The sequence below is a fragment of the Mus caroli genome, chromosome 11 (genome assembly GCF_900094665.2).
Source record: "Mus caroli chromosome 11, CAROLI_EIJ_v1.1, whole genome shotgun sequence".
Lineage (NCBI taxonomy): Eukaryota > Metazoa > Chordata > Mammalia > Rodentia > Muridae > Mus > Mus caroli.
Window position 1 is genome coordinate 3,113,249 of NC_034580.1, and position 21,888 is coordinate 3,135,136.

General features: G+C 48.6%; 2 protein-coding genes across 3 annotated transcripts; both read right to left on the minus strand.

Annotated features, from left to right (window-relative positions):
* Window positions 1–2,648: 2,648 nt before the first annotated feature.
* Window positions 2,649–11,914, minus strand: Ddx56 (DEAD-box helicase 56). Of its 2 annotated transcripts, none has more exons than XM_021176105.1 (14): window positions 11,810–11,914; window positions 11,568–11,729; window positions 10,967–11,127; window positions 10,654–10,824; window positions 10,463–10,553; window positions 9,675–9,919; window positions 8,832–8,951; window positions 8,262–8,375; window positions 8,077–8,171; window positions 6,631–6,704; window positions 6,425–6,514; window positions 5,550–5,655; window positions 3,285–3,358; window positions 2,649–2,989 (listed from the first exon to the last, which is right to left on the minus strand). In XM_021176105.1, the coding sequence occupies exons 1-14, from the start codon at window positions 11,867–11,869 to the stop codon at window positions 2,912–2,914; spliced, it is 1,641 nt and encodes a 546-aa protein (XP_021031764.1). In that variant the 5' UTR covers window positions 11,870–11,914; the 3' UTR covers window positions 2,649–2,911. The 2 variants fall into 2 exon arrangements, with proteins under 2 accessions (XP_021031764.1, XP_029339941.1); XM_029484081.1 differs by having other exon boundaries at window positions 10,967–11,073; window positions 11,810–11,904.
* Window positions 11,915–14,745: 2,831 nt separating this feature from the next.
* On the minus strand, window positions 14,746–18,846 carry Tmed4 (transmembrane p24 trafficking protein 4). The gene is made up of 5 exons (XM_021176335.1): window positions 18,633–18,846; window positions 18,357–18,457; window positions 18,068–18,193; window positions 17,717–17,863; window positions 14,746–15,819 (listed from the first exon to the last, which is right to left on the minus strand). The coding sequence occupies exons 1-5, from the start codon at window positions 18,790–18,792 to the stop codon at window positions 15,670–15,672; spliced, it is 684 nt and encodes a 227-aa protein (XP_021031994.1). The 5' UTR covers window positions 18,793–18,846; the 3' UTR covers window positions 14,746–15,669.
* Window positions 18,847–21,888: the final 3,042 nt, after the last annotated feature.

Below are 21,888 nucleotides of genomic sequence, written 5' to 3' on the forward strand. Positions count from 1 at the left end.
TTTATATGGAACTATGAACAAAAGAAACCCTTTCTCGGGAAGTTGCTTTGGTTATGGTGTTTCCTCGCAGCAATGGTAACCACCCTCAACCCCCAGCCACCTGTGACAGATGGCCCTGCCCCTTGCCAGCTGCAACACTCAGGAGAGCAGGCTCAGGGTCATGCCTGGGCAGCACAGTGGAGCTGGTCCTAGTGGCAGGGGTGTGGATGAGCAGGCCAGAGGGCGTGCGTGCAGGAGAGCTGGCCCTGAAGGGGAAGGCATGTGGGGGTTGGGGCGTGAACCAGCCCCAGAGTGGTAGTTGGCCTAATCCCTCACAGGTTGCACCTTAGAAAGGAAGGGCTAAGTCTTGACCAGGTAGCACAGTGGAGCTGGCTCGAAGGTCATGAGAGCAGGAGAGCTGATCCTGCCTCCTACTGATGATGGCACTGGGCAGCCTAGCTGGAGCAGAGCTGGAGAGCTCACCCTGATGGTGTGGATAAGGGAGAGCCAGCTCAGGACCATGTGAATCCCAGGCCCACCTCAAAAATCGACATCATCAAGCCAGGCGTGGTGGCGCACGCCTTTAATCCCAGCACTCGGGAGGCAGAGGCAGGCGGATTTCTGAGTTAGAGGCCAGCCTGGTCTACAAAGTGAGTTCCAGGACAGCCAGGGCTATACAGAGAAACCCTGTCTCGAAAAACAAAAAACAAAACAAAACAAAAAAAAAAATCGACATCATCTGTGAACTGCCAGGGCTCAAAATGGCCAACCCTGCTGACCCAGAGCCGCAGGATCTCCATGACACACAGGCTAACTGGAAGGACTCAGTATTGTGAGGATCCAGTATTGATGGTGTCACAATAGGCAGAGGCCTCAAACCAGACCAGACCATTGCAGATGTGTGGACAGAGGGCTAAACCATGGGACCCACTGTGACGTTACAACTCCCTCAATGTTTTCTATGCTTTGTTTCATTTTTTGGGGGGGGGCCTGCAAGGGTCGGGGTGACAAGGAGATGGGTGGGACTGGGGTACATGATGAGAAACTTACAAAGAATCAATAACAAGTTTAAGGGTGGTAAGCTCTGCATACTCTCCCTACTTAAGACTCAGAAAACAGGGAACATTTTCTCCACAGCCTAAGTTATCTCATCCCAAAGTGTAGGGCCAGAGTAACGGCAGAACCCCCAAGAACACTAGCTAGCTACTGCAGTAACAACTCGCACAGCTCATCTAGTACTGCTGACCAGGCCAGACTCCAAACCTGACCTTGCCCCACCTGCTGTGTGACCCCATCTTCACTGGGTTGCTTTTGACTTTATTTATGGGGCGTGGGAGCACAAATGCCATTGCAAATATGTGGTCAGAGAACTTGTGAGAATCTCTTCTTTCCTCCCACCATGAGGGTCCTAAGAACTGGCCTTGGTTCACACACCTTACAGGCAAACACCTTTACCTGCTGAGCCACTGTATCAGCCCCACTAAACTACCCCAACGAGGTGGCTCCGGGGCACATGTCCTCACCATGGTAAGGAAAGTGACAGAATCATAGACAGTACCACAGGAACAGAAGGCATGGATCAATATCCACCTCAGTACACCCAACTGTCCAGGGCTGTCAGCAAAGCAGGGTGGCAAAGGCCAGGAATTGCTGTTCTTACATGTGCTGATGCATGCTGTTATGCATGCAGAGGTCTTCCTCTGTTGCTCTCCATCTTAGTTTTTAGGATCCCTGAACCTAGAGCGTCCTGTTTTGTCTACACTGCCTAGCCAGCAAGCCCCTTTTGCACTCCCTCCCTGCATAAAGGCACACAATGGTGTTGGAGATGCAGACTGCCACTCTGCCTTTCCCTGGGTGTGGAGGAAGCACACCCAGGCCCTCACTACTTGCACAGCAAACATTTATCTACAAACCATCTTCCCGGCTCCCAGGGCTGCTCTTCATCTTTTTCTCACTACAACTGAGCACAGGACAGACGACACTGTGGGCTTCGAGGCTCTGAAACACATCTACCAATCTACCTGACAATCCCCGTCTTCCCAGGCTACACATTCCAGCATCCTGGAGACCCTTGGAGTTAAGACACAGAAACCCCAAGCCTCACCCTGTCCCTCCAGCCACACCCCCTGACTAGAACCAAAGCTGCACTTCAGGTTTGACTTCTCTCTTCTACCCCAGCCTGGCCTTCCAATGCCGGATAAGCAAGTGACAAGCAGACAGCCAGAGAGTAACTGGTATACAGGATAGGTAGGAGGATGCTGAGTGAGGATGCAGAGAATCACCTCCTCTGAAGCCCCCCGTAGCCAGTGCTCAGGTTGCGACATTGAGGAGGAGTCTCGTAGGTGTGCATTCCTTATATTACCACTTGTGCTTCTGAAACAAACACACAGACTGTCTTCCATCCAAGAAGGGACGCTAGTTGCCTTGGCTCCCAGGGCTTAGTGATGTTTTCCTCTGAATGTGAACATGCATATGCTGGGGAGATCCAGGGGCTTATGGTCAGGAATGCCCTGACTTAGAAGAATACAAGCCCTTCGGTCTGCTGATCTGGGTCGGTAGAACTGCAGGAACTAGATACAGGGCTCTGGGTCAGTCACAGCCCACCACTGGACTGGCAGAACCAGGACACCTGGCCTTGGCTTGCAGCAGCAGAGCCAGACAACACCACCTTTTCTGTCAACTCTGGAGATTTGGGAAAGCAATCTTTTCCCACATTCCAGAGGGTCACAGCCCGGGGTAGCTGGAATCTTTATTCTGCTAATGGACAAAATGGCAGCCCAGCAGTACCAAGGAGATGGGGTGTCCAAAGCTGCTTCCTCAAAGTACAGTCTGTCCACACACTGAGCACCAGAATTGTGCCCACAAACAGAGCGGAAAGCCCACTCCATCCAGGCCAGGATGCCCAATTCAGTGTCCTCAGGCTCAGGCAACCTCAAGAAGGCTTTGCTGCGGGCTTAGTTTTCTTTCCCCTGTGCTTAAAGTCACGCAGTGGGTTCTGGGCCTTCACCTTCTACAAGAGCAGAAGAGGAAAGTTAGTTTGAGGAATCAGTCAGATGGTCCCAACAGACATGAGCAGTGCTGACACCTGACCAAATCCCTGTGCCACAAGCCAGAACTGTTAGCAGCTGCAGATGTGAGGGAGGCCACTGTGGGCAGACACAGGGCCTTCAGGCTGCTGTGCGAATACCACAAACCCACCCCCCACCCCCCGTTCCTGGGAGACCCATCTCTCCCTCAGTTGCTGAAGATGCAGGGCATGGTGGAAAGGAGCACTGCTTCTATGCCAGGCATCGAGGGAGACGTACCTTAGCCTTCTTAGAGAAGGGCATCTTTCTCCGTTTCTTTCGAGGATGCACAAGGCCACGAAGAGCAGCAGGAACTGGAAGAGATGCTGGGCCTCAGGGATAGCCTCACCCCTACTTCTAACCTTCAGCTACACAGTTCTCTCTATCCCATGAGACCTGGCTTTCAGTGCTGGCCCACTCCCTTCTCAGCATTACCCTGTACAGTTACAGCACAGACTCCAATTCAGTGGTGCACACATTTAATCCCAGTAATCAGGAGGCAGAGGCAGGAGGGTTTGAGTTCAAGGCCAGCCTGGTCTACAGAGTGAGTTCCAGAACAGCCAGAGCTACACAGAGAAACCCTGTCTCAAAAAACCATAAAGTGGGGCTGGAGAGATGGCTCAGCAGTTAAGAGCAATGACTGCTCTTCTGAAGATCCTGAGTTCAAATCCCAGCAACCACATGGTGGTTCACAACCATCTGTAATGGGATCTGGTGCCCTCTTCTGGAGTGTCTGAAAACAGCTACAGTGTATTACATATAATAAATAAATCTTAAAAAACAAAACAACAACAACAAAAACCCCTAAAGTCAGGGTCGGGGGCAGGGGGCTGAAGGGAAGAGTATCCAATACTCAATTATTTGTTATATGTGTACAGACAGAAGATTAAAGTTAGTTCCATAGGCTCCCACTGTCTAAACCATGTCTGTAGTGATTACATTTAATGCAAAGGACACATAACAAGAGAAGCTATGGCATATTCATAGCAGAGTGTGTACACAGCACAGTGAAAGGAAGGGAGGGAGGGAAGAAACGCCTACAAGGATGAGGCATTTAAAAAGAGAGAAGTCAGAGAGTGGGCTCCTTTTGTGCTGCTCCTGAACTGCAAATTCTCTATTACTGCTCCTTCCCTTCCCTCTGTATTCCACCCCAACTTCACAAGATCTTGGGCCCAGCCTCAGAGCACGCACCTCAACAGGATAGGCCACATCTAACATGTCAGACCTTCCCGGGTCTTGCAAACTTCCTGGCTCACTCTTAGTGAGTGACTTTGCTCTTAGTAGGTGCTTTAGGCCAAAGGGAGCCTCCTAGCATTTCTGACACAGACCAAGGGTGGGGTCTTCTCTAGCTCACTATCCCTTAGGAGCCTGCCTGCAGCCCTAGCTCTGGTGTCATCTTTCCTGGGCCCTTTCACACTCACACCTTGTCTGCCCTGGTATGTCTCTCCCATACCTTCCTGTTACCTGTTTTGTTTTGGTTTTTTTTTTTTTTTTTTTTTTTTTTTTTTTTTTTTTTTGGTTTTTCGAGACAGGGTTTCTCTGTGTAGTCGTGGCTGTCCTGGAACTCACTCTGTAGCCCAGGCTGGCCTCGAACTCAGAAATCCGCCTGCCTCTGCCTCCCAAGTGCTGGGATTAAAGGCGTGCGCCACCACGCCCGGCCCTGTTTTGGTTTTTTGAGACAGGGTTTTTCTACATAGCCCTCGTGGCTGTAGAACTCCATCTGTAGACCAGGTTGGCCTCAAACTCACAAAGATCTGCCCGTCTCTGCCTCCTGGTTGTTAGCATTAAAGGCGTGTACCACAACTGCCCAGCCCTTCTATCACTTCCAAAGCAGCAACATCACATTAGCAAACTGACTCCATTATAAGCAGGCAGGGTCAGGAATGATGGAGAGCCCACGCTAACTGGCCAGCCACCGTCTCATCAACTCTTTGTTTATTGTAAGCATGGAAGGCAAGGATACTCACTGCCAAAACTACCCCACACTACACATCCAAAGGGAAAGCCCAGAGCCTTCCTGAGTTGCGAAGGACCAGCTAGCTTGAACAGATACCCTCCCTCCCTCAGCACCGTGTGCCCCCCTCACCTGCTCCTACCCTCAAACCACACTGGTTTCAACTTGGTGCCTGCCAATCTAGAGTATTCCCCAGCACAAGGGTCCTGAGTCCAGGACTCTCCCTCAAATGTGCTCAGCATCTTGAGAACACGGGAAGCCAGTCACTGGCTCATTTTCCTACTCAGCCAGACCCTGGAATATGCCACCAACTCTGCACAACCAGTTCCCTCATCTCCACAATGCAACCCAGTTATGATGAGATAGACGGGTGGAACACATCTGCACGAGCTGGTGCATGGAGCATGGTTGCTCGTGCTCACAAACTCTGAGCTTCCTGGTCTCTAGTGCTCTCACACACAAGCTGTCCCAGCACCAAGCACAGGAGCAGGTGGAAGATGGCCAAGAGTGAGGCTCTGTCCTCCAGTCTCCTGACACTCAGCCACACTCACCCAAATAGTCAGGGACATGGCCCAAATGAGGTTTCACCACTGCCGGGTGCAAGGGCAGATCATGACGAAGTAGTTGAAGGTCTCTGGGGTTGTCCTCAAAGTATGTCTGACAGACAGAGAGCACAAGATTTAAGATGCACAAAAAAAGTGTCACAGTGAAGTAAGTCTGCCTACCACTTTGTTGTTCTTCCTCCTTGACAGCAACAGCCTAGGACAAACCAGGACAGGCTTCTCATGGCTTGCACAGTTGCCCTCTGCTGGCCAAGTAAGGAACGGCATGCTGTAGCACAGCCAGATAATGCTACCTCCAGGAAATCTGTCTACTCTGGAGGCTTTGGAATGTGGTCCCTTCTCACACGCCAGAGTTTCACAATGTGGGGCAGTTAAGAGCCTTTATTCACTCACTGATGCTAGACTACTGAGTCTCCAAAATGGGTACAAGGACATGTCTGTTTACTTCTCTAAGACACAAACATAGGCACTCTCAATCACTTAAGCTTATTATCTTCTTACAGACTGTTCTTCATCAACACCAACAGCCTCTCCACTCTTTTCCATGTCTTTGTAACATCTAGGTATGGCTTATACATTCTAAGAACCCTAGTATGGACCTTGCGGGGCTTCCAAATAATGTTGTAATGATTCTAATAGTATTCCCAATAATGTTGTTTACACATACACTATGTATGCTATTTATAATTAACCGAGTGCACACTGTGAAGTGTGTCTACCACCCTCCCAGCAAAACAGCTGCCTTTCAACTGGTTTCCTGCCTCTCTGTGCCAAAGGCCAGCAAACCATTCAGCTGTCTGCTTCTCACTACTCAGAGCTCATTACTCAGCTGCCCAAAATGATAGCTCAAAGCTAGCTCTCACCTTGAGCTTCTCTGAGTGTAGAAGCTCCTCCTTGATCTCCTTCAGTCTTGCCTCTCGAATGGCCTGCTTGGTCACTGAGCGCATGGCATCCTGTGGGTAGACCAGGGGTGAGACGGCCTTAGACCTGCGTGTTCAGCGATGGGGTATAATCCCTGGGTCACAGCCCACTCCACAACGTCCCTCCTCCCCACCTTTGTCAAGCTTACCCTGCAGCGATAGCGAAAGTTTTCAATCTCCTCCATCTGGAACTGGTATGGAAGCAGGATGGGGGCCTCGCCCTCTGGGGAGAAGGCAGTTGTGAAGGTTGAGGGGAGGGCCCATGTAAGGCCTTCCCCGGCAGCCTCCTGCTCCTCTTCTCTGAAATGACGCTGGACCATGAGACGCTACTCAGCATCACTATCTTTGAGTCTAAAAGCAGCTCCCAAAACACTTAGGTTAGGGGTGTGTGCTTCAGCCCGATGTGCCATCATAGCCTCAGGCTCACAACCCACCACCCATAAGACCCCTCATGATGATGGCTGCTGCCTGCAGACAGGGCACACTTCACCCACTCAAAGCAACTGAGTCCAAACAGAGCAGAGTATCTAATTAACTCCTGACTATGAAGCAGTCAGTGAACATGATAGAATATTACTTTAGTCACTATATGAAAGGACACAGTGTCTGTCACTGGGAAAAATGATAATGGACAGTGGTAGGAGTCTGCCATCACTTCGGATTTCTCAGCATTTTACACAGGGCCTCATTATATAACCCGGGGTGGCCTCCAACTAGCTATGTAACCTGGGCTGACCTAGAACTCTCTTCCCACCTCAGGCTCCAATGCTGGGAGCCTGCTATATATAAGGCTTCCTCCTCTCATTCGTCTTGGATTTAGAAAAAGATTTATTTTACTTTTTTTGTGTTTTGCCTGTATGCACATATGTGTACTGCGTACATGCCTGGTGCCTGCAGATGCCAAGAGGGTGCTAGAGTTACAGATGTCTGTCAACTGTCAAACGGGTGCTAGGAACTAAACCTGAGTCCTCTAAAAGAACAGCAAGTGGGGCTGAAGAGATAGCTCAGAGGTTAAGACTGCTCTTCCAGAGGTCCTGAGTTCAATTCTCAGCACCCACATGGTGGCTCACAACCATCTGTAATGGGATCCAATGCCCTCTTCTGGTGTGTCTGAAGACAGCGACAGTGTACTCACATACATACATACATGCATACATACATACACACATACATACACTCACATACATACGTGCATGCATACATACTCACATACATACATTCATACATACATACAATACATATATTCATACTCACATACATACATTCATACTCACATACAGACATACACACATACATTCATACATACATTTATCTTAAAAACAGGAAAGAGCAGCAAGTGTTCAGCCACAGATCAACCTCTCAAGCCCCATTCTTTGATTTAAAAATAGCAAAAAAAAAAAAAAAAAAAAAAAAGTTCTTACTATGTATCCCAGCCTAGCCTCATAAACTGTCAGTCAGCCATCCTGTCTCACCCCCGTGCTCTGCAATGACAGATGTGCAGTACCATACTAGACGCTGGAGTTGCTTGTCAGGTGAGCTGGGAGAAGCCCAGCTCCTAGACTCACAGTCATAGCCCAGATAGCCCAGGCTCTTACCTCCACTCAAAAGGTCCTCAATCTTCCCCAAGGAAGGCTGTTCCGCGGGCAACACAAAGGTCAGAACTATGCCTGGGTTGTTGGCTCGAGCTGTCCTGCAGAGGGAGAAGATCAAGCGTGTATCACTAGCCCGCAGGATTTGTCCTTCCGCACACCCCAGCTTGCCCCACGCCCCATCCTCCTACCTGCCAGCTCGATGGACATAGGCCTCTGCGGTGGGAGGAAGGTCAAAATTGAGGACCGCAGACACGTGGTGGAAGTCTATGCCCCGGGCCACACCTGACTCTGGATCAGAGGCCCTGAAAAAATAACCTGGTATCAGACAGATACTCACCCTCTGAGAATGTGTTCTCACATATATCTCTAAGCCATCTCCTCTAAGCAAAGCTGAAAGACCTCCAAACTGTTGGACATTAGAATCATTCCAGGAGCTGGGGTGTTGGAGGGTGGACTGGAGTTCTGACATGCAGGCAAACCTGTGCCCTGACCTTAGCCCTGGGCAATAGCAGAACATACTGGCCCATAAACCACCTCTGGGACCCTGACACTGTGCTGCACATGTGGGCATCGCCCTCTACTGCCCTACTTGTCTCTATGTCTGCCCAGGAAGCTAAGCAAGGGCCCGTAGGACTGCCAGATATAACCATCGAGAATGTCTGGCAACTCATTCACTCTATGCACTTTGGCTTCAGTCTTACAGAGGCTGAAAACAGTCCTCTTGGGGGAATGATGAGAAAAGAGAACCGTGGACTCACTTGTCTCCTTTGGACCCGCGCCCTCGACGTTTGCCTTTGACTTGGGATCCTAAGATTTCAGCATCTGTCGCTATGACGCAATCATACAAGCCTTGGTTGAACTGTGAGATGATGTGGCACCTGCAATCCAAGGGGAATGATCAGCCTGATCATCCTAACCATCATCCTTCCCTACTCTCTCTTTACCTCCTTTATCATCTTCAGATCTGTGCCTCAGCTTCCTCAGCTGAAAACTACAGCACTGACCTGGAGAGATGGCTCAAGGACTAAATGCACTACTGCTCTCCAGAGGACCCAGTTTCTAGTCCCAGCACCCACATGGCAGCTAATACTCTGTAACTCCAATGTCAGGGGATCCAATACCCTTTATGGCCTCTATATGCATCAGCTACGCACGTGGGACACATAAACCACACAGGCAATAAAACACCTACACTCATAATTTTCCTTCCTTCCTTCCCTTCTTCCTTAATGGAGCAGCAGCTAAGTATTTCAGAGTTGTCATCATACTGAGAGGCAAGCTCCTAGCAAGTGGTTACAGAACAGAAAAGGGATCTAGGTGTATAACTCAGTGGTTGAGTGCTTATCCAGCAAGAACAAGGCTCTGGGCTCAATCCCTCACACTGCAAAGAGATGGGAGGAGAGAAAATATAAGACCAGCTGTGTGAGGCAGCCCCCAAATTTAATCTCAGCACTTAGAAATCTGAGGAGTGCTCTAAGTTCAAGGCTAACTTGGACTACAAATACAGCATAAAACCCATCTCGTAAAAAGGGAAAGAACCAACTGGGTTCTCCTTCCATGTTTCTTCTCAGCTTATCTTTATCACGACAGACACAGCAGACCTGGAGCGCAGTGGGAGTTCTCCGTTGAGCACGCAGGAAGGAATGCTGAACTGTTCCAGGAAAAGACGGAGCCGGTAACCCCTCTCTAGAGTATTGACAAAGAGCAAGGCTTTGCCCCGAATCAGTGACAGCTTGAGCAGGGCATACAGCAGCAAGAACTTGTCTTCTTCTGTCTCACAGACCACCTGAAATTGCTGGAGCTGGTCTGGCCCCGGCAGCTGGGACTCCTGTAACTTGAGGGTAACCTAAGAAGAGGACAGACCTGTGATAAGGAAAGAGAAGTGGTTCTGTGGACACTGCCTCACCAACCAAAGCAACTACATTAGTGCAGGACAGAACGTGTCTTTAAGGGTTTTTGGTGTGTGAGCCACTGCCCCATTCCCCACCCCACCTCAGGGCTGTAACCTAAGAACTCAAAGTACCCTAACTATTGTGGTATTAGAAACAAACTATACATACAGCATCAGTGTACAGCACAAGACAAACATTGGGAGGAGACAGGATCCAGAGTAGAAGGCCTGCACAATGGTTCTGAAGACTGAAATGTACACAAGGAGAACTCTGGTCTTAGAATTTGGCTCCCTTTGAAAACGTAACCCCAAGTGACTTGCAAGCAAAGCACAGTTTGGACTAGGGAAAGCTATAAATATATAATGACTTCAAGTGACTTCCTTTCAGTGATTAGGAATTAGGAAAGACATACCTAACAAAAATCGTCCCTCCGCAAGCGCCTGAGAAGGATCAACAAGTTCGGAGACGTGTGTCTCAGTCCCAGATGCCCCACTCACCGGGTTATGCAGTACCAGCTCCTTCAGAGTCTGTACGTCGTCATTGAAAGTGGCCGACATGAGGAAAGCCTGGTAAATCCGAGGCAAGTGACTGAAACAAAGAACAGGGCTTGATCAGGCTCCACCTATCCCACTCCAGTCCCAAGTCCGGACCCTTGCAGGTCTAGGAGCCACTTCTGTTTCTTCCTTACCAGAGAAGACTCTTGAGTTCATCCTCAAAGCCAAAGGAAAAAAGAAGGTCAGCTTCATCTACCACCAGCAGCTCTAGGGAGTCCCGGAGTTTCAAGCTGTTCTGCTGCAAGTGGCTTAATACTCGGGATGGGGTTCCCACCACCACATCTGGCTTCTCCATCAACACAGCTCTGCAGGTGGCAAGTTTTGGGTGGCAAGGATTTAGCAGCCAGACCCTCACCCTGGCAGACCTGCCCTGCCCTGCCACTCACGGCACCAAAGGCACACATTTGCAATGCGTTCTCCCTTTGGAGGCCTGCAGGTCTCACCCACCTCTGAGAAGCCGAGTCTTCCGCAGCTGAGACATTAGCCACTCGCACGTCCCGAGCACAGTAGGCAGCCAGTTGCTGGATCATGGCCTGGGCCTGCCGTGCCAGCTCCTTGGTAGGAACAAGAACAAGGCCTCTCACAGCCTGCTCCATTACAGGACCTGTCTGTAAGAGCACCAATTCAAGACCGTTCAAAGTACTGGGTCCGCCCAAACAGTCAGAACCATGTACACAATCACCTAGCTGTGTCCTGATAAACTCTTAATTCTGCCCACCTCACAGCACAGGGGGCAGAGCTTTCCCAGGCACTCAAATTTAGAACTTGCTGAAATCACTTAACGTACTACGGAGCTGATGAGCCCCCCTCTAGATAAAAAGTTACTCAAAATTACAACAGGATGGCGGTCGTGGCACCAAGGTCTGGGTTGAGAGCCTAGTAACCTGAACTCCAGCTCAGAGATTAAGCTACAAATTGACCAAGTTCTCTATGGGCCGCCTAACACTACCACAGGACCTATAGGAGGAACCTTGGCACAGTCGGGCACTTCATTCCCTACTCTTTTGGAGCTTCCTGCCTCATACTCACTGCTCCTCTCGCTACCCACCGCCTTCTTGTGGAGAAGCGACTGAAGCATCGGAATAGCATAAGCTGCGGTCTTCCCGGAGCCTGTGCGGGCGCGGGCCAGGAGGTCCTTCCCCTCCAGCGCCAGAGGAATGGCCTTTTCCTGGATCAACGTAGGTCGCGACCAGCCCAAATCGGTGACAGCCTAAGAAGGAAGAGGACGCAGCTCAAGCGGCGCGGAGTGCAGCGGCACACCGGGTAGCAGCTCCACAGCCTACCCCATACCTGCAGGAGCCGGGGATCCAGGCCCATGTGTTCAAAACCCAGCGCTTCTTGGTCCTCCATGGCGTGACTCCACGCTGACAGTGCGCACGCGAAGGGCGGGACAAACCAACAACTAATCAGCTCTGGAAGGTACGTCACTTCCTGGAAGTTCTTTCTCCTCGATGTCCGACGTTGCTACCAATTTGTGCTGGCTCTGCGCAGGAACGTTCCGCAATGCTGACCCTTGAACGCCCTCCGAAATGTGGGTGCCTCTTCTCTGGCGCCCCAGCCTTCCCTGACCCACAGAGTGACATGGGCAGGGCTTTGCTAAGTTATGGTTGGGATCTACCGCGTTTTGGCTAAAGGGAGGCAGCCGCCACTTAGGCACATGCGCAAAGGAATTAGGGTTCTGTGGGTCACCAGAGGCAAATCTCACTGGGCAGAAATCGCGGCACAAGTTGCTAACCTAAGGTAAATGTTAAATCAGGCCTTCAGCTACTATGAAGATTTTCACAAATACTGCCAACACGCGCTACAATCCTTAACAGCTCTTAGAAGAAAAGCCAAGTTGACTCGAACCCTTCCTGGGACCATCTTTCCCAGAAAACCAAAATCAGACTTTGTTACACATGTTAATAAGGCCCATTCTTTCAGAATTCCTTACCAGGGAATGTCCTTAGGACTTTTTCTTCTGTTTTTTTATTTATTTTGTTTTTTTTCAAGACAGGGTTTCTCTGTGTGGCCCTGGCTGTCCTGGAACTCACTCTATAGACGAGGCTGGCTTCAAACTCAGAAATCCGCCTGCCTCTGCCTCCCAAATGCTGAGATTAAAGGCATGTGCCATCACTGCCTGGGGAAGATTGATTGATTGGTTTTTTTGAGACATGGCCTCATTATGTAGTGGCTGGCCTGGAACTTGGTAGGTAGACCAGACTGGTTTGACTTAGCCTCCCTAGTGCTGGAATTAAAGGCGTGCACTACCACCCTTCCTTGGGACCTCTTAAAACACCTAAAGCCAAAAAAGTGTCAGTGGACCTTAGGCCCATTTCTTCTGGGCGCTGCCCCTCTTCCCCAATCACTTTCTTTACAAGAGACCTTAAAAGAACTCTGCTCCCTCCCGCGCAGTTACATCTTTCCTTCACCTTGCCACTCTAATAAAACAGCTTGCCTGAATGTCACCATGTCTGGTCTCCTAAAGCTAAAAGTTTGTTATTAAGCCATTCTGATAACTATTGTTAGGGCAATAATAGAAAAGAGATTGGTGGGGACTAAAAACATTTACCAACAGGGTCTTATAGTGACCACCTATTAAGAAAGGGAAAGTCCTCCTGACAACAGGAGTGGCTGAGCTGAAGGAAAGACCAATAAAAGGGGTCATTAAGTGGGCAACCGGATCAATGTAGAGCACTTCCCTAGCAAGCATGATGCCTTAGAGTCTCAATCAGCAGCAAAGGAGAGGAAAAGGGGGAGACTTAAGGTGGGGCTAGAAGCCTAACTGCAAAAAGCTGGACTCTGGCACCTGTGACTGCAGTGAGCTCAAACTGATGATCTAGATCAGTGCTTCTCAACCTTCCCAATGCTGCTACCCTTTAATACAGTTCCTCACACTGAAGTGACCCCATCCATAACATCATTTTTGCTAGTTCACAACTGTAATTTTGCTACTCTTATGAATCATGATGTAAATGTGTCTTTTCTGCTGGTCTTAGGTGGACCCTGTGAAAGGGTTATTTGACGCCTAAAGGGGTCATGGCCTACAAGTTGAGAACTGATCTAGACTAACTCCCTACTTTAAAGTTATCTGGTCAGCAATCTTGGCCATGTTGAATGGCATTCACAAGTTTCAGGAGTTAGGATGGAGATACCTTTGGGGCAGTCAGTTTCCTACCTACCATATCCCTCACATACACAACTGCATCTGGCCATAATTGAATGCTGCCAGAAATCTGTTTGTTTCCAAGGTGGGGATAGGGGGTGCGGTGGAAAGGGATCAACAGGAAAGAAACTTGCTTGTTCAGAGCTTGGTGCTCCAATGTGTTTATTGTGGACAAATCCATCGATGCCTGGCCTGGCCTTTTCTAGCCTCTCACTCTCTCAGGTCCAGTCTACTTTGCTGGCTAGAATTCTTGAGACATCAGAACAGAAAAGTGTCTCTTCTCAAGAGCCTCATGTTGCTGGGCAGTGATGACACACGCCTTTAATCCCAGCACTTTAGAGGCAGAGGCAGGTGGATTTCTGTGAGTTCAAGGCCAGACTGGTTTACACCAAAGCTATAATAAATACCTTGTCTCAATAACCTAAAAACAAAATAATTCTGACATCTAACTTCTAATACTAACTTTAACCTGAAGAAAACTACAAAGGTATTTTAAGTACCTGAGGAAGTTTTCCAGTGGTTAAGTTAATTTCCATCCAGAATAAAAATAGGAGGGATATATAGAATCTTTTTTTCACTTTTTTGCCTTCCTCTTTACAAACTAAAAAAAAATAAAAATAAAAAAAATTGCATATACTCCAAGTGTAAAATATGTTTGCATATATGGTAGAGTACCTACACACAAAAAATTAAAAAAAAACAAAAACAAATGGAGAGTTTAGTTCTATAAGTCAGAAAAAGAAATTTAATAAATATTCCAAATAAATATATAATAAAATTATGAAATAAAATATCATGAAGGGGCAACTAATTGCATGAGGCTCGTACAGAAGAGGGCGACCGACTGAAGCTCAGTCAGAGCGGTTTACTGTTCAGGAGCCAACACCAACCTGTTGTTGTTGTTGTTGTTGTTGGTCCTTTGCAGTATCTTACCGATGAGGGTGACTTAGCACGAATGCCCACTCAAGTCCACTCCAGGTTTTCTCCAAAGGTAGGCAGTCAAGGCGGCAAGCTTCTTTCCCCCACCCCACAACCTTTTTTTGGCCTCACCTCTACCCACAATCTATTATTTCACATCAAACACAGTTAACTATGTTTTATTTCATTGGGAAAAACTTTGCATAAAGAACCAAACTCCGGTTCCCTTGAAGGAAATATTTACCAGGTGCGGCGCCTGCCTCTTTCATCACAACATTTGGTAGGCGTACACACGGTGGGTCTGAGGCTAGGCTAGTCTACATACGGAGTTCCAACAAAAAAACGAACCTTCAAACTTGAGGATCTGCCACCCTCTCCTGACACTGTGAGCCTGTGGGAACGGACTCACAAGGATTCCAGAGAACTCTTGTTGGCCGTCTGACAGGGAGCTGCTGTCTGGCCCCAGAGTGCCGAAATCACTGCATGGAAGTTATTAAAACTGTGAATGAGTAGAATGGATAAGGTCTGGACTGGTGGTTTTCGCTAGTTACAGGCAGTGATGATGATTCAATCAGGAAGGAAAATATATAATTTATCCAAAAATAGTTCTAAAATATAGAAAAACATCTCACTCCTTCAGGGCCCCGAACTGCCCTTATTTACATTCACAAAGCCATTGGGAGAACTCGGGACTGACCCAGGACCGTTGAGGCAAGGCCTCCTCCTCCACAGGCATGCCAGCTGCTTACTCAACAAGCAACAAACAGAAAACACAAGTGCATTTGGTCATCTCTTCAAAAACGGAGGAGGCAAAAGAAAGGACTTGACCTTGGGTTAATTCCAACTTCTCCCAAACCCTAAGGCAGATCTTGAAGGCTTAGACCAACGTCTGCTTCTTGGAGAACCAGGGTCACAGGTAGCTGGTCTGAGTGGTTTAGTGCCATGACGCCAGTGCCATGACGCCAGTGTGACACCAGTGACACACAGTTTTTTCATCTCTCCTCCTCAAACTCCAGGTGAATGAGGGGCTGGGTGGGGAAATTACCAAATAATTGAGGTAAAAGGGGAAGGTTATAGGGCAAGATCCCTACACTAGCTTCTTGGCCTCAAAGAAGCTCTTGAGGTGACGCATCTGCCAGATGCCAGTGAGGATGAGGATGACAGTCTGGGCGATGGACCAGCACAGGACCCTCTGGTTGGTGCTCTCACTGGTCAGACGGAAGCGCTCTTCACGATACTGCATGGGACAGTGAACAAAGAATTAGAATGGGTAGGAAAACAGAACCTGCTATTATAAGGCCCTCCATTGGTGTGACCGCACAACTTCAGACCAAACGCCTCAGGAATACTACCTGTAATTCCATGCAGAGGCTAGTCCTTCCACTGAGACTGCCCCCAGGAAGGAAAGTAACATTCTCTACAACCATTTCTGTTCCGAATGAAATCATGCTTTCTCCACTAAGAGGCCATGGAAAACAAGCAAGCAATGGGTATTACTAAATTGTACACTGTCCTCTCTAAACTGGATCATACAATTTAGAAATAACTACCCAAAACAAGATGAGGTCTATACATAAAACAGACTATTATTCAATCTTAAAAGGAGAATTCTATAGGTAGTGGTGCACACCTTTAATTCCAGCACTCAGGAGGCAGAGGAAAGCCAATCTCTGAATTCCAGGCCAGGCTGGTCTACAGAACAAGTTCCATGACAGTCAAGGCTACACAAAGAAACCCTGTCTTAAGGACTGGGAGAGACAGTGATAGTTCTACAGGATGGAAAGATAACTCAGTGTTTAAGAGCTCCTACTTCTCTTGTAGAGGAGCTGAGGTCACTGCTCAGCACCCATGTCAGGTAGCTGGAAACCATCTGTAACTCGAGCTCTGAAGCCCTCTTCTGAGCTCACAGGACACATGCACACACACGTGCACACATCCAAACACAGATGCACATCCTCAATAAGAAGACAATATTTAAAGGGGTTGGGCATGATGGGGTTCAGAGCCCTTATCCAGCACGTGTGATGACCTAGGTTCAGGGCATGATGGGGTTCAGAGCCCTTATCCAGCACGTGTGATGACCTAGGTTCAACTTCTAGCACTGCGAAAATAAATAAATATAAAAAACAGGAGTTCTGACAAATTACAAGGCAGATAAACCCTGGGCACATTGTGCTAAATGAACTAAGACAGACACAAAAGGATTCTACGTTGCTGAGTTAGTGATCAAGACCATAGGCAAGCCGGGAGGGGTAGCGCACGCCTTTAATCCCACCACTTGGGAGGCAGAGGCCGGCAGATTTCTGAGTTCAAGGCCAGCCTGGTCTACAAAGTGAGTTCCAGGACAGCCAGGGCTATACAGAGAAACCCTGTCTCGAAAAACAAACAAACAAACAAACAAAAAAAGACCAAGACTATAGGCAAAAAGTAGAACTGCAGCAGAACATGGGAAACGGGGAGTTGGTGTTTACCGAGAATCAGGATCACAGACGTCCAAGCTAAGCAAGCATCCAAACCTCAGCAAGGGAAGGGGAGTGCTCAATGGGGTCAGAGTTTCTGGGAAGGGAAAAGTGATGCAGATGGACAGCAGTGATGGGGGCAACGGGACACGAATCTACGCAATGCCACAGCTCTGTACGCTCACACATAGTTAAAATGTTACGTTTTATATGTATTTCATAACAAACAAACAGAAAAAAAATATTACATGGTCTACAGCCACACCATCCTGAACACCTGAGATCTGATCTCAGAAGCTAAGCAGAGCCAGGACTGGTTCGTACTTGGATGGGAGACCACCTGGAAATAGTGAGTGGTGTAGGCTTTTAGAACTTATATACATATATATGTATTTATTTATAACATAGTCATTATAAGAAATATAATACATTTTATATACGTATATATAATACAGACACGCACATGACTGGAGGTGTGGCTCAATGGTAGAGAGCTTGCCCAACATTCAACCCTGGCACTGTAGACATATACAGAAATCAAGGAAAGAAAACCAAAACCAAACCTCACCTATGTAGCCTGGTAACTCCCACACTCCCGAGTAGAGAAGTCCCCAGCAGCCACGTTGTACAGTGGGTTTAAAGGTCAATTACAGCCTCCGAGTGCAAGTCCCTTACCCTCTGATAATCCTGCTCCTTCTGGATCTGCTCCACCTGATCAAGCAACTGGCGAGCTCGAAGCTGTAGCTCTGTTAACTTATCCTTAGCAGCGATCTCGGGGTAGTTGTTGGCATGCTCTCCAACCTGGATGTCCAAGTGTACACGCTACAAGGAAACAGGATGAATGACGGGGTGCCACCCACCGTCGGTTACTGCTATGGAGTCTCTGGCTGAATGAGGAAGAAGGACATCCAGTTCTAACTGTAACCACTTGCTCCCCCCAGAAAGGCAAAATTAAAAGAAAAAAGAAAAGACTGCAATAAATCAACCTTGGTATCAAGTGAGAAACTCTAAGGCTGAGCCTCTTACCAGTTTGCCTCCAGCGAAGAGCGCCATTCTGGTGGAGTTGGAGTGCAGACAAATCTGATGGTCACCGGGTGTGTGGGACGTGAACGTGAAACGGCCCTCGGAGCCGTATTGCCGGGACAGTACAACCTGCAACACGCATCAAGCCCCAATTTTACAACGATCTCTTAAAATGCGGGACCTGGTACCTGGGGACTTTCTCAGGACCACGGCGGTATTTTCCATCCCATAAAGACATTAACGGACAGCTGGCGCCGGCTAGAACCGTTTTAGCGAGGTGGTGGGGGTTTACCTTGCCGTCCGGGTCCTTCACCTCTACATGCATGCCCAGGCCGGGGGTCGATGGCAGGAACACCTCTTTCTGTTTGTCCCACATCTGAGTTCGATAGTTGCCTGTAGAGTAGACACACAGTCACAACCTAGCCCCCAGCAAGTGACCCCAGGGCACTGGGCAGGGGAGCTGGTGCCCTCAAGGCACCCTCAGGATGGGGTCGAGCTGACAGGGAAGGAGGAGTGCTTCCAAGGGCCAGCTGAAAACAAAGGGCCTCTCCACCCTCAGCCCCCTGACCGATGACCATGGTCTCGTCGGGTATTTCCTCGATGAAGCAGCGCTTCTCAGTCTCGCCGATGTGGAAATAGAGCCCACGGGCACCCGCAGCACACACAGTAAGCACCAGCAGCCCAAATCGCACCATCCCCTGCAGCGGTTCGACCCCAACACCTGCCATTGCGCTTCAACCTTGCACATGCGCACACTTGCGCACTGCTCAGCGTTTGCGCACCCGCTTGGAAACGGAACACGCGCCTGCGCAGTGTCGCAGTCCCTCAGCTCCCTTAGGAAGCCCGGTCCACTGTACACCCGACCCCAAGTTTGCACTCCTCTGCGCCCGAGCGCCCCCTAGCGTAAGCTAGCCTTACAGAGAGAAAAAGCCGGCCCAATGAAGCTGCCCAGGGCTTCTGTCCCTTGTCTTTAGGCTTGATTGCCCTTGTTAGGCACCTCTCTGAGCCTGCGCTCTGTGTAAGGAGAAGCAAGCATACTTTTCGGTGAAGGGTGCTAGGCGACTTGAGATGGTTAACCTGAACAGCATGAGTTCTTCTGGTCCCCAGCACCTGAAGTAAAATAAACCTTTCTTTTGAGCACCCTACAGAAGAGAACACATTGTGTCATTTCACAACTGCAGGACTTATTGAGTCACAATAAATTCCCAGGAAGCTTAGTTTACACAGCCTCCTGAGCAGTGTGTTATCACACCTGATGCTGCTGGGTGCTGAGGATGGAGCTTCCTGCAAGCTGGCCAAGCACTCTACCAACTGAGCTACCGCCAACTGAAACAGGTTCTTTTATCCAGTTTTAATTACTATCCTTCAGGTCATACATTATATATCATATAGTGGTTATGTCTATGTGTATGACCTAGCATTGACTGTCAACTTGACACAACAGGGAAGAGGGAACCTCAACTGAGGACTGGCCTCCATTGGACTAGCTTGTGAGCTTGTCTATGGGGCATTTTCTTGGTTGTTAGTTGATAGAGGGCCTAACCCACTATGGGTGGTAGCATCCCTGGGCAGATGGTCCTGGGTTGTATAGTAAAAGTAGTTGAGCAAGCCAGAGGCAAGCCAGTAGGCAGCACTTCTCCATAGCTGCTGCTCCAGTTTCTGCCTCCACATTCCTGCCACGGCTTCCTGCCCTGGCTTCTTTCAGTATGGATTGTAACCCAGAAACCAATAAACGCTTTCCTCCCATTCTGTTTTTGGTCGTGGTGTTTATCAGAGCAACAGAAAGCAAGCCAGGACTGGGTGTGTGTGTGTGTGTGTGTGTGTGTGTGTGTGTTAGAGAAGCCGTACAAAAAGGTTTAAAAGGCTGCAACATAGTTCAAGGAGTTCAAAGAGGCCTTAATGGGAGGCAGAGGCACAGAGCCAATAGGCACTGTGGTAGTTCTGTTAGATTAACTGAACTAATCACAGAGCTGTTGTTGAAGATTTTAGAGCTGAGAGACATAGAGTTGAACCAAGCAGAAGCAGAACTGAAATGCAGGATCACAGGACCATGAATACGAAGTCCAGGACTAGGTCCAAATGAACCAAGGAAATGAATAGCAGCAGAGACCTAGTTGAGCTGAATGCTGGGGGACCTCCAGGAGGGCCTTGTCTTGCCAATCCCTTGAAACACACTCCCATCATAAGAAACCAGGTCAGTGGGGCAGCTGCCATTGCAGTGTGAGGACTGCTCCTTTTTTCTTTTTTCTTTTTGTTTTGTTTTGTTTTTTGTTTGTTTTGGGGGGAGTGGGGATTTTTCTCTGTAGCCCTGGCTAGCTTGGAGCTTACTCTGTAGACCAGGCTGGCCTCGAACTCATGGATATCTGCCTGCCTCTGCCTGCTTCTGCCTCCCAAGTGCTGGGATTGCTCACTGCCAGGCTAGGAGTGCTCCTCTATATGGGGTTAAGGTAAGGATGTTGGACTCTGGCTCAGTCTGATACATTTGGTAAGTTCTCAGGCCTTGGTTTCTGATACTGTTTGTTTGGTCACAAGTGAGAACAGAACTAGTCCAGAATGCCAAAGGTCCAGGGCAGAGGGCCAGCAGGACTGTTTTGGATGTAAGAAAGGAAGTCAGTTTCCCAGGCGAACTTGGTGAGATGACTTTCAAGGGCCACTGAGATTTATTATCGACAGTCCAACAACATGTGCAGTGTCCTGGCCTTCAGCATCCTTTGCTTCTGCTCTTGCAGGCTTTATGGCTGCACTTGGACCTCTGCCTCATCTTTCTTGTCTCGAGCTTCAGCCTGCACATTAGCTTCTTCTGCTACTTTGTTCTCATGACCCAGGAGTTTCAAGGAAGTTGGCACTAAGGCCGAGCGTCTGATACTGTTTTAACGTACCAGTACATTCATCTGGTCCCAATCGACTTTAGTAAGTTTATAGATAGTACTTTAGGAATAAGTGTCTATTGGCCCATGTTTCATGGTGGCACAAAGCAGGTGTAGTGTTTATGTGCACAGTGGGGTACAGAATCATCATAGTTCTGCAGTTACATTCAAGAAGGAGCCAAACATTTACAGACATAAACTGAAGTGACTCTGGCAAGTTACAGCCCAGAGTACACAGGTTTACATAAAGAGACTCTGTCTCAAAGACAAAAACAAAACAAAAACACTGCTGGTTTAGCCGGGCGTGGTGGCACACGCCTTTAATCCCAGCACTCGGGAGGCAGAGGCAGGCAGATTTCTGAGTTCGAGGCCAGCATGGGCTACAAAGTGAGTTCCAGGACAGCCAGGGCTACACAGAGAAACCCTGTCTTGAAAACAACAATAACAACAACAACAGCAACAACAACAAACTACTGGTTTGAATTGACTTATGTCAATTCAACCCTCTGACTTTTTTTTTTTAATTTATTTATTTATTATATGTAAGTACACTGTAGCTGTCTTCAGACGCACCAGAAGAGAGCGTCAGATCTTGTTACAGATGGTTGTGAACCACCATGTGGTTGCTGGGATTTGAACTCAGGACCTTCGGAAGAGTGGTCAGTGTTCTTAACTGCTGAGTCATCTCTCCAGCCCCAAATCCTCTGACTTTTACATCTAAGTATCTAACTCAGCCTTTATCTGCTGGAATGAACAGCATTTTACATTATGTAAAACACAGTGGGGGCTGGTGAGATGGCTCAGTGGGTAAGAGCACCCGACTGCTCTTCCGAAGGTTCGGAGTTCAAATCCCAGCCACCACATGGTGGCTCACAACCATCCATAAGGAGATCTGACTCCCTCTTCTGGAGTGTCTGAAGACAGCTACAGTGTATTTACATATAATAAATAAATAAA